At 42.3% G+C, this 12,497-nt stretch overlaps 1 protein-coding gene and 1 long non-coding RNA gene across 2 annotated transcripts in view; one reads left to right on the forward strand and one right to left on the reverse strand.

The window, feature by feature from the left end:
* khdrbs2 (KH domain containing, RNA binding, signal transduction associated 2) overlaps positions 1 to 6,825 on the forward strand; it is a 489,568-nt gene extending 482,743 nt beyond the window's left edge. The window contains exon 9 of the mRNA XM_073056524.1: positions 6,064 to 6,825. Coding sequence (XP_072912625.1) covers positions 6,064 to 6,158 — 95 coding nt within the window. The 3' untranslated portion in view covers positions 6,159 to 6,825. The remainder of the gene's footprint in view (positions 1 to 6,063) is intronic.
* Positions 1 to 12,497, reverse strand: part of LOC140733331 (uncharacterized) — a 33,341-nt gene that overhangs the window by 3,376 nt on the left and 17,468 nt on the right. The gene's annotated exons all lie outside the window — the stretch shown is intronic.

Consider the following 12,497-nt stretch of genomic DNA (forward strand, 5'->3'; position numbering starts at 1 on the left):
GGGGTCTCCCGGCAGGAGTTGGGAGAACCGAACCTTTTGATCATACCTCTTTTTATTTCCCTGATTCTGCTTGGCAGTCGCAACCTCAGCTAATTCATAAGCCCTTTTCAGCTCCCTTCTCATATCAGACACATATTTCAGATGAGTCTTCGGTGGTAGGTTGTCCTTGTCAGTCCCAAGACAAAGGTCTTGCGTCCAAACATCAGAATATGGCGAGTACCCGGTAGCTTCATTTCAGGTACAGTTGTAACTGTGAACCAGATGTCCAATATGTTGACTCCACCTGCTCTTCTTGCTGATCTCCAAGGTTCCGAGCAGGTCTAGCAAGGTCCGATTAAACCTCTTGAGCTGGGGATCACTCTGCATCTGATAAGGAGTAGTCCTTGACTTCAAGCATGCACAGTAACTTGTGGATCAGCCTACTCTTGAAATCCCGTCCCTGATCACCATGTATCCACCTGGGGAGGCCATAATAGATTAAATACTTCTCCCATAACCCCCTTTGGTCCTTGGTAGGGAAAGCGTGCACCTATCTGGTGTAGTGATCCATGATGACTAAGACATTCGCCATATTGCTGGCATCTGGCTGTATTGACAGGAAATCCATACACACAGGTCCAGGGACCCCGCAATCTGCAAGTGAGACAAGGCAGCTGCCCTGATAGGCAGCGTCTTCCTCTGTATGCATCGAATGCATGATTTGCAGTATTCTTCGACCTCTGGCTTCATTCTGGGCCAGTAAAACCAGTCTTTGAGTAATCCATAGGCCTTTTCAACCCCCAAATATCCAGCATCATCATAAAGTGTCTTCAACACCATCTGATACTTCTCAGGCAGAACCAGCTGGGAACGCCGAGGTTGGTCCGGAGGTGACGTGACCCGTATAGGATCCGGTTCCTCAGCTCCAGTCTGAGCCATTCTCTCAGTAACGGAGGCACCGACGCATGTTTCGTCTTCTCTGCTTGGGCCAGGTTTCCCTTCTCGACCGCTGACCAAATGGTACTGATGCCCAGGTCATTCGCTGAGCAGCTGCCATTTCCCCAGGACTCAATTCCGGTAACTGGATGTAAAGTAAATGGTACAGCAAACTGTCAAGTATGGGTCTAGTATAAATACCCTCAATCTGTAGCAATACACTGGAGCTTGGCCCCACTAAGCCTTCAGGAATATGGTTCTTTACTTTAAGGTGTTCCTTGATATATTGCTGGGAATGTGTGTCCCCCAGATACACCAGGCTATCCCCTCACTGGGTCTCTTTTAAGCTTTCCCAACGACTCTATCTGCTTAGGTACCCGGGGCTCACTCTCCGTGGGGTTTCCCGTCATTCACACTCCCGCCTGAAGTGTCCCTCTTCACCACAGTTATAACAGAAAATACTGTCCGCTCCCCTTCTGGTGTGACATCGGCTGCCAGCAGCCCTCTATATAGCCCGTCCCCTTAGAGGATCCGCCTCCCTATCAGCTCCATCATATGGGGGGGGTCACACCCATTGATTATAACCGGGACATCTCAGGTCTCAGCTCTGCACAATCTCCTCTACCACTCCCCAGGATGGGCTATCCATGGTCACTTCACTGCAGGGAACCACTACCAAGGATTGTATCCTGCTGACAGAGGCCTCCGACGCATTCTCCTCCTCGATCAGCTCAACAAACGGGGTTTGGGGGACACCTTACGAGACAGTCGGAGACCCCAAGCAATCAGGTCCTGGGACTGGGCGCCCTTTGCTATCTGGTCCATTGTTAACTGATCCACCTCAGCAGTCTGAATGGCCCCTCTGTGCCGCAAACAATTTAGCCTCTCTAGCTGAAAGATGTACGCAGAAATTGAACAACTGGCTCTCAGGCACTTAACAAGAAAAAAAAATTGGACGGCGTAACATTCCAAAACCCCTGTTATCTCTAGTCATAACCCAAACACTGCTGCTACAGAACAACCATTACATCAACAGTGAAACCTTTCCCAGGGCGTTACACACATAATCCTCTATTTTTCCAAGCTTCGTGTATCTATCTAAGAGGCTCTTAAAAAACCCTATTGTATCTGCAATTATCCGGGTTATTGGACATTGAAATCTATTGAATATTGAAAGGGTTATGGTTATGGAGGGGGAGTCTAGGACCAGAGAGCACAGCCTCAGAGTAGAAGAATGTCCCTTTAGAACACTGATTAGGAGAAATTTCTTTAGCCAGAGGGTGGTGAATCTCTGGAATTCATTGCCTCAGATGGCTGTGGAGGCCAACCATTGAATATATTTAAAGCAGAATTTGATAGATTCTTGATTATTAGGGGTATCAAAGATTACAGGGAGAATGCAGGAGAATGGGGATGAGAGGGATAATAAATCAGTCATGGTGGAATGCAGTGCAGATTCAATAGGCCAAATGGCCTGATTATGCTTTATTGTCTTATGGACAGGCATCTTTTAAACCTAGAACTAATGTCTAGTTTCATTCCCGAACACACTTCACAATTCCACATGTGAATGTCTCATTAACAGTGTGAGACCTTACAATTTGTTCTCAGCAGCTCCCACATGAAACACAAATGATTAACTAATCCTAGTTTTATTCAAAATTGAAGTATCAATGCTGTGAACTAATTCTAGACTCTTGGTCAATTTGCATTTTGTTCAAAGGTACAGTTAATGGCCTTTAAGTAAAACCAGGAAATTCAAGTTTTACTGCATCTTTTAATCGTGAGAGCCAGAGAGGAGGGAGGGATGGGATCTTAGGGAAAAGGGGAGAAGGAGATAGAGAAATAGACGGAGAGGGGAGATGGATTGCAAGCACAGACAAAGGCTGAAACGGTCAGAAACATTGATTTTTCCTGTTCATTCTAAGCTCCTCTCCCATTCAGAGCAACACATAAAATACTGAAAGAACTCAGCATGTCAGGCAGCATCTATGGATGTTTTGGATCAACATCCTTCATCAGAATTGAAATGTCGACTTACCCCATTCCTTTTGTTTATGCTTCCTATTGTCCTGTCTCCATTTCCTCCTCTTCCCCTTCTTTTCTATCCCCTTTTCTCCCCTTCTCTCCTCCCCTCCTCTCCTGTTCTCACCCTCCTCTCTGCCCCATCTCCCATTCTACTTCCTTTCCTACCCCTCTCCCCTCTTCCCACCCATTCGCCCTTTCTCTCCCATTCCATAAGATTAGCTTTATTTATCGCAAGTACATCAAAACGTACAGTGAAATGTGTTTTTGCATCAAATCAGCGAGGATTGTGCTGGGAGCAGCCTGCAAGTTTTGCCATGTTTCCAGCGCCAACATAGCATGCCCAAAACTTCATATCCTAACCCGTGTATCTTTGGAATGTGGGAGGAAACCGGAGCAAGTGGAGGAAACCCACAGTCACAGGGAGGACAGATAGACAGCAGCTGTAATCTTACAGCCAGTGCTGTAATGTGTTGCAATAACCACAATGCTACTGCGCCAACATCTCCTTTCCCTTGTCCCTCCTATCCCTGCAAGCTGTGCTCCACCTCACTGCCCATCCTCCTTAAGCATGTTGTTCCTTTCTGAGTTCTGTCAGTTCCACAAGATCACCAAGATTGGGGAGTAAGGTTTAATTCCTGGAGTAGTTGGTGGCCAATGTACAAAGCGTCCATCTAGAGAAGTATCATTTGCCATTGTCTCCAGCGTTTTGTATGATGCTGAGGATTTCCAGCAACTGCAGAATCTCTTGTGTTTAGATTTCTTTCTACAAACTGCTTTGCTTATTGATAGATAGATAGATAGAGATACTTTATTCATCCCCATGGGGAAATTCAACTTTTTTTCCAATGTCCCATACACTTGTTGTAGCAAAACTAATTACATACAATACTTAACTCAGTAAAAAATATGATATGCATCTAAATCACTATCTCAAAAAGCATTAATAATAGCTTTTAAAAAGTTCTTAAGTCCTGGCGGTAGAATTGTAAAGCCTAATGGCATTGGGGAGTATTGACCTCTTCATTCTGTCTGAGGAGCATTGCATCGATAGTAACCTGTCGCTGAAACTGCTTCTCTGTCTCTGGATGGTGCTATGTAGAGGATGTTCAGAGTTATCTATAATTGACCGGTTATGAGTTATTGGTTATGAGGTTATACAATTAGTAAGTTATAATGTTGGCACAACATTGTGGGCCGAAGGGCTGATACTGTGCTGGAGTGTTCTAGGTTCTGTGTTCCAATGGCTTATCTTTTGATTTCATGAATCAGGTTGATCAAACAACATTTTGGAAAATATTTGTTTTCAAATAGTTTTGTATTAATGTACATTAGAGTAACATGTGTTGTTCTGGTCACCAACCTACAGGAAAGGTATCAAAAAGCTTAAAAGAGTGTGGAGAAAATGTAAATGGAGGCTGCCAGGACTGAAAGACCTGAGTCTTAGGAAAATGTTAAATTTGGAAAGATTAGTGAGGACCAATAATTAGGAAATAGGGACGCGGACTGTGCTACTGTGGTAACAGGGAACCGCAGACAAAAGTAGAAACATGGAATGCAGCAGCAACGACACCCAAGCTTCAGGAATTTCACTGATTATGTTAATAGCATGGACCCATTTTTCTAATAGAAAAATGGATTTACTATTAGACCTCATTTCATTCTATAATTAGGACCTAGTCTGTAATTAATTAAGTCTTCCTGTAGCCACCGTTCTGTAAATCAGAATGGAGTTTTACTGGCAATCTCATCAACTGAGCATGTAAAAGCTGTATCGAGTTCATGCTCAGGTAGATCAGCTTTGACTGGTACGTGCCAGTTTTTAATAAATCGATTTCTTATTTCGAACAGCAACTCCATGTGGTCTTTAGTTTGCTCCCACAGCCCACCTTAATAGTTGGGAGCACATTTTCAGTGATATTTCAAAGCTTTTATATACATTAATGATCCCTTTCTGTTTGCTCCAGCAGGTTAGCACTTTATTTGCTGGAGCATAGGAGAGTGGGGGGAGATCTCAATGAGGAGTACTCAGTTATACTGTGAATGCATACAGGCTGTTCCCCTCAGTTTATCTGAAACTAGAGCTAGGGGGTCATGCATTTAAGGTGAAAGGTGAAATATTTAAGAGGAATCAGAGGGGGATCTTCTTCACTCAGAGGGTTGTGCAAGTGTGAGATGAGCTGCCAGCCGATGAGGATTCCATTGTACCATTTAAGAAAAGTTGATGGAAGAGGTATGGAGGGTTATGGTCAGGGTGGAGGTAGACAGGCATAAAACCACTAGATGAGCTGAAGGACCTGTTTCTGTGCTCTATGACTCTGTTCTAACCAGATTATGAATGTAGCTAAAAGTGGTTTGAGGGAGTTGTGGTGAGCAGCAGATCTAAAATAGCTGAAGCTTTGCAGAACAATTGTTCCTTTGGGATACAGCAGAGACTTCCTCAGTAAATGCTAACAAAAAAAAAGTTATGCTGTAAAGCCTTTGACATATGTGCAAAGTATCCAGCTCAATTTTTAGAGGCCCAGAATAGAAATGTGATTGACAGCTATTTACAGTAGTTTTGTGGCCGGTTCAGTGGATGTACAACAAAGTTACAGATGCTCCAGATACATTGGGTGTAATTTTAAAGAGTTTCTTTGTTTGTCACATGTACATCGAAACAATCAGTGAAATGCGTCATTTGCGTCAAATCAAATCAGCGAGCATTTTGCTGGGCAGCCCACGAGTGTCACTACATTTGCCCACAACTCACTAACCCTAACCCACATCTTTGAAATGTAGAAGGAAGCCCACACAGTCACCAGGAGAACAAACCAACTCCTTACAGACAGCAGGCAGGAATTTAGCCCCAGTCTTACAGCTGAGGCTCTAATAATGTTGTACTAACTGCGATGCTAGAATGCCACACTTTTTGTAGCACTCAACATTAAACAGTCTGTTGCATTGGCTTTATTTATCGGAAGGTTCAGTTCTCCACAGTGATGAAATACTTGCTCTTGTTCTTCCCAAAAGATGTAGATCTGACCCACTAGCTCCTAAAGAGATTTTGTTCAGGAAATGACGCTCGTCCATTGCATGTTCCTTCCTTCATCTCGGACTTGCTTTTGCCTTTCTGTTTGCAAGGTAAAGAAGAATGGGTGACTTCCCGACCGAGTCTGAAAGCACCGATCCCAAGGTCAAGAGGGACATACAGAGAACATCCCTATGGTAGATATTGAAGGCTGCCCTTGTCCTATGACCTCAGCTCAGTGATTACATGGTCATCATAAAAACAACTGCAAGACAAGTAATATTCATTTATTTTCTTGCCTAGAGATAGCTTGTCTCGGGTACCCTTATACACTCCTATTCCCAAAAAATCTTTAATGGAGGTTGTCATTATTTTATGACAGTAACTTATAGAATGAACAAGTCAGTCCCCTCACCATTCGACAAGGATGCTGTTCCTTTCAAATGATTTTTCATTGTACTATGTGTAGAAGTAATGTTCAACTAGCATGAACTGGTGACAAGTTTTAAGTTTCTAAGTTCACCAGTTAAAGATAAATGCTTGTCTAGGGGTAATAGAAGACTGTAACAAGATTTTTTTTGAAATAGGTGATAAACAAGCTGTAGATAAGTTGTTTTAAACTGTCTTCTTCTAATATTTGTCAGTTTAAGATGTTCAATATTTAATTTGTAAAATTTAATTTTAAACAAATGATGTTTATTGGAGTTGAACTCAATCAGCTATGTATGGAGCTAACTTTATTAAGGTGATCTGTTTAGTGTTTCTACCTGTATGTGGTAATAAAAGTTCCATGTGTAAGCTTATCTAAATAGGTGACTTTAATTTGTCAAATACATTTTGCCAATAAAGCTGAACTCTTTTGTAAAGAACTAAAATTTGGAATTATTTCATTCTAGTTCTTAAATGTCTGCCTCTTTTGTTCTGCAGGAATGCCTAAACTGTTTGCTACAATTATAAACCAAAACTAACTCTTAGAGTTGGTTTTTATATTGTGTAAGATATAAAAGCGGTTTTAACACCCATTGGGATGTAAATAAATTTAAAAAGAAGTTAACACGATAATCTGCTTACTTGATTGATCTTTAGAAAACTTTAATGCAGAAACTGTTAGAGCAATAAATGGATTTTAAACTATCTTACTAAACGCAAAACTCTTAATTGACTTGTTTGTATTAGCATGTCTCTCATGACAATGTAACGGAGATTAATGAGGTAAGATCTCTTCCCGCTACATTCTGTCTAAATGCCTAGCCCTCGGTGCGTTGAACTTTCCTACGCATTAAATATCCCATCATAATGTGCATTTTACATGGAAACCCATTCTTGTCTTCACTCACAAGAGGGCATTTAATGCATTACCGGAGTGATAATAATTGTCTTTACTAGGAAAATCATCAATGTCACTGCCCAATTGTTTGACCTTCACATTTAAAAAAACTTTATTTGCAATTTCCAGTGCTAATGTATCTGAATTTCACCGTTCGTGAAAGCAGTTTAGAGGGGCTGATTTATCTTTAAGAGGCAATCAGACATGATGGCTGATTATTAAGAGAATATACGGCAGGACTCAAAGGATGACTAAACGTTAAACACCCTGCAAATACAAGGTAACACTAATAGTAACTCTATAATTTTGCTGCATATGCAACAGTTATTTTAAATATTTACAAATGACGCAGTTACTGTCAGTTAAAAAAGTAAACCTTCCAAAATGTGATAAACGTAGGAATTCTAGGTTATTAAAATGGCTAATTAGCAATAACTAATGATCACATCGTTGTTTCCTTTCCTGATATAACCCTGCTTCCTATAAACAAAACTAAAATGACCAATAATTGTAATGCAACTCTTGCTAAAACTTTAATTGTGTAAACTGCACTGTAAAACGAAAAACCCGAAAACAATTACCGACCAATCATTTTTCTCAGGCTAAGCCAAAGAACTATTGATTGTGAAATACTATAGCTGTCATTAGACATAGAAACAACGGCATTTTTGTCCTTGCGATTGGTTTACTTTTTTCATAGTAACAAAATTACTTAGTTTGTGCAGACCACGATCTTGCACTTGGAGATGCATGCTAAGATTTATTTAGTAGTGTAATTTTAATGCATTGAGGTTTCTGTATTGAAGTCTGTAGTGTTTATATCGCAGCCATTGTCTTTTCCTATCAATGAAGCCTATTCTCTATTTCTGTTCCTTTCTAGGTGTCCAGTAGTAGGTTAACCATGAAAAATCAGGACACGCTTTAAGGTTCAGGTAGGCAATGCAACCCAAATCAAGTTTCAAAGATATACCCTATAATCGATCCAATCACACAATTCCAGCAACAGTTCATAAACACAAAAGATTCTGCAAGTACTGGAAATCCAGAGCAACACACACACACACAATGCTGGAGGAACTCAACAGGTCAGGCTTCATCTATGAAGAGGAATAACGAGCTGATGTTTTGGGCTGAGAACTCTCCTCGGGCTTTTTGTTCGTCTCCATAGATGCTGCCTGAACTGCTGAGTTCCCCAGAATTTTCTGTGTGTTCGTCATTGCTGTTAAAACATGCAAACTTATCTTGTTTTTAAAGAAACTGCATTAACATCAACACATGCTAGTTATTTTGCAAGATCTTTTCTCTACAAGGCCAACAACAAATACATATGTGTACTTTGTTCAAGTTCAAGTTTAATTGTCATTCAACCAAACACAGGAATACAGCCGAATGAAACAATATTTCTCTGGGGCCAGGATACAAAACACTGTACCAAAATACAGCACACAGCACATATAGCACACATAATTATGATAGCAGAAAAACATGGTTACAAGATATATATATATATATAAAAATAATAAAATAGCCCAAATCCCTGAGTGTCATGGCCTGCAGATTGCTGGTGCATGGATGGTGTCCTGGAGCCATGTTTCTGCAAGAACAAGCCACAGCAGTTTCTCATTTTGCATATGTGCAGCGACAGAAGAACGCAATCCCACTTGTCTACCTGGGATCAAACACTGGAGGGCAACACCGAAAGGTGGGGGCCAGCCCCCAATCCAGTACAGAATCCAGCAGCACCCAGCCAGCGTCAGTATCTCCTTCACCAGCGACCACAACAGGCGACTCCAAGGCACAGGGGCCTTCTTCGTGCAGCAACCAAGTCAACACAGCTCCCCCTCCCCTGCCCAGTCAGTCTCACCAATGAACCAGTGAAGATTGACTTCCAATATTCTACATTACTAATGTCTAACAGGGTCCAAGCCAATCATTTCCACCGTTTGTTGGATTGTTCACCGCTTAGTCACTTAGTCATAGACTCATAAGACAATAAGACATAGGAACAGAGTTAGGCCGTTCAGCTCATTCAGGTCTGCTCTGCTATTCCATCATGGCTAATTTATTATCCTCCTCAACTCCATTCTCCTGCCTTCACCACATAACCTTTGGTGCCCTTACTAATCAAGAACCTGTAAACCTCCACTTTAAATATAACCAATGACTTGGACTCCACAGCCATTTCATTTGTGGCAATGAATTCCACAGATTCACCATCCTCTGGCTAAAGAAACTCCTCCTCACCTCTATTCTAAAGGGATATCCTTCTGGGGCTGTGCCCTCTGGTCTTGGACTCTCCCACTGCAGGAAGTATCCTCTCTTCATTTACTCTATCTAGGCCTTTCCATATTCAATGAGATTTTTCCTCATTCTCCGAAAGTCCATAAGATCCCAAGACATAGAACCAGAGTTAGGCCATTCAGCCCATCAAGTCTGCTCCGGCATTCTATCATGGCTGATCCCGGATCCCACTCAACCCTAAACATCTGCGTTCTCACCATAATCCTTCCGCCTTAAATATACACACGGACTTGGCCTCCACCGCAGTCTGTGGCAAGGCATACCACAGATTTACTACACTGTGGCTAAAAGAAATTCCTCCTTACCTCTGTTCTAAAGGGTCGCCCCTCAATTTTGATGTTGTGTCCTCTAGTTCAGGATACCCCCCCATGGGAAACGTCCTGTCTACATCTACCCTATCTAGTTCGTTCAACATTCAGTAGGTTTCAATAAGATCATAAGACCATAAGACAGAGGAGCAGAAGTCGGCCATTCGGCCCATCGAGTCTGCTCCGCCATTTCATCATGAGCTGATCCAATCTCCCCTTTAGTCCCATTCCCCCGCCTTCTCACCATAACCTTTGATGCCCTGACTACTCAGATACCTATCAATCTCTGCCTTAAATACACCCAATGACTTGGCCTCCACTGCCGCCCGTGGCAACAAATTCCATAGATTCACCACTCTCTGGCTAAAAAAATTTTTTCGCATCTCTGTTCTGAATGGGCGCCTTGCAATCTTCAAGTCATGTCCTCTTGTACTAGACTCCCCCACCATGGGAAACAACTTTGCCACATCCACTCTGTCTATGCCTTTCAACATTCGAAATGTTTCTATGAGGTCACCCCTCATTCTTCTAAACTCCAATGAGTACAGTCCAAGAGCTGTCAAACGTTCCTCATATGTTAACCCTCATTCCCGGAATCATTCTAGTGAATCTTCTCTGAACCCTCTCCAATGTCAGCACATCCTTTCTTAAATAAGGAGCCCAAAACTGCACACAGTATTCCAAGTGAGGTCTTACCAGTGCCTTATAGAGCCTCAACATCACATCCCTGCTCCTATACTCTATTCCTCGAGAAATGAATGCCAACATTGCATTCGCCTTCTTCACCACCGACTCAACCTGGAGGTTAACCTTAAGGGTATCCTGCACATGGACTCCCAAGTCCCGTTGCATCTCAGAACTTTGACTTCTCTCCCCATTTAAATAATAGTCTGCCCGTTTATTTCTTCTACCAAAGTGCATTACCGTACACTTTCCAACATTGTAATTCATTTGCCACTTCTTTGCCCATTCCCCCAATCTATCCAAGTCTCTCTGCAGACTCTCTGTTTCCTCAGCACTACCAGCCCCTCCACCTATCTTTGTATCATCAGCAAACTTAGCCACAAAGCCATCTATTCCATAATCCAAATCGTTGATATACAACGTAAAAAGAAACGGCCCCAACACAGACCCCTGTGGAACACCACTGGTAACCGGCAGCCAACCAGAATGGGATCCCTTTATTCCCACTCTCTGTTTCCTGCCAATCAACCAACGCTCTATCCACATATGTAACTTTCCCATAATTCCATTGGCTCTTATCTTGTTTAGCAGCCTCATGTGCGGCACCTTGTCAGAGGCCTTCTGAAAATCCAAATACACAACATCCACTGCATCTCCCTTGTCTAGCCTACTTGTAATTTCAGATCCCCACGCATTCTTCTAAATTCCAGAGAGTACATGCCCAAAGCTGCCAAACAGTCCTCATATGTTAACCCCAGAATTATCCTTGTGAACCTCCTGTGAACTCTCTCCAATGACCACGCATCCTTTCTGAGATAAGGGGCACAAAACTGTTGACAATGCTCCAAGTACAGCCTGACTATTGTCTTATAAAGGCTCAGCATTATCTCCTTGTTTTTTTCTATTCCATTCTCCTTGAAATAAATACCAACATTTGCCTTCTTTACCACAGACTCAACCTGTAAATTAACCTTCTGGGAGTCTTGCACGAGGACTCCCAAGTCCCTCTGCACCTTCTGATGTTTGAACCTTCTCCCCATTTAGATAATAGTCTGAACTATTGTTCCTTTTACCAAAATGCATTATCATACATTTCCCAACACTGTATTCCATCTGCTATTTCTTTGCCCATCCTTCTAATTTGTCTAAGTCCTGCTGTAATCGCATTGCTTCCTCAGTACTACCTACCCTCCTATCTTCATATCATCCGCAAACTTTGCCACAAGGCAATCAATTCCATTATCTAAATCTTTGACAAACAATTTAAAAAGCAGCAGTCCCTAATACTGACCCCTGAGGAACACCACTAGTCAGCACAGCCATCCCAGAAAAGACCCCTTTTATTCCCACTTGCTGCCTCCCGTCTGTCAGCCATTCCGCTATCCATGGACTCTTGGCGTTATCCTATGGCGTTACAGGAAGTGATTTTATCTTGTTAAGCAGCCTCATGTGTGGCACCTTATTCAATGCCTTCTGAAAATCCAAGTAAATGACATCTTCTGCCTCTCTTTTGTCCACCCTGCTTGTTACTTCCTCAAAGGACTCTTAACAGATTTGTCAGGCAAAATTTCCCTTCACAGAATCTATACTGACTTTGACTTATTTTATTAGTCTCCAAGTACCTCAATCTCTCATCCTTAATAACCATTGAGGTTAGACTAACTGGCCTATAATTTCCTTTCTTTTGCCTTCCTTCCTTCTTAAAGAGTGAAGTCCCAGTCCTGTGGAACCATGCCAGTATCAAGTCATGGAGCACCACAGCACAGAAACAGGTCCTTGCCCATCCAGTCTATTCCTATCCTTTTCTCTTTCTAGTCCCATCTACCTGCACCTGGACCATAGCCCTCTATACCTTTCCCATCAATGTACCTATTCAAACTTCTCTTAGACATTGTAACCCACCACCTTCGCTGGCAGCTCGTTCCAC

Source organism: Hemitrygon akajei, chromosome 9, assembly GCF_048418815.1.
Source record: "Hemitrygon akajei chromosome 9, sHemAka1.3, whole genome shotgun sequence".
NCBI lineage: Eukaryota > Metazoa > Chordata > Chondrichthyes > Myliobatiformes > Dasyatidae > Hemitrygon > Hemitrygon akajei.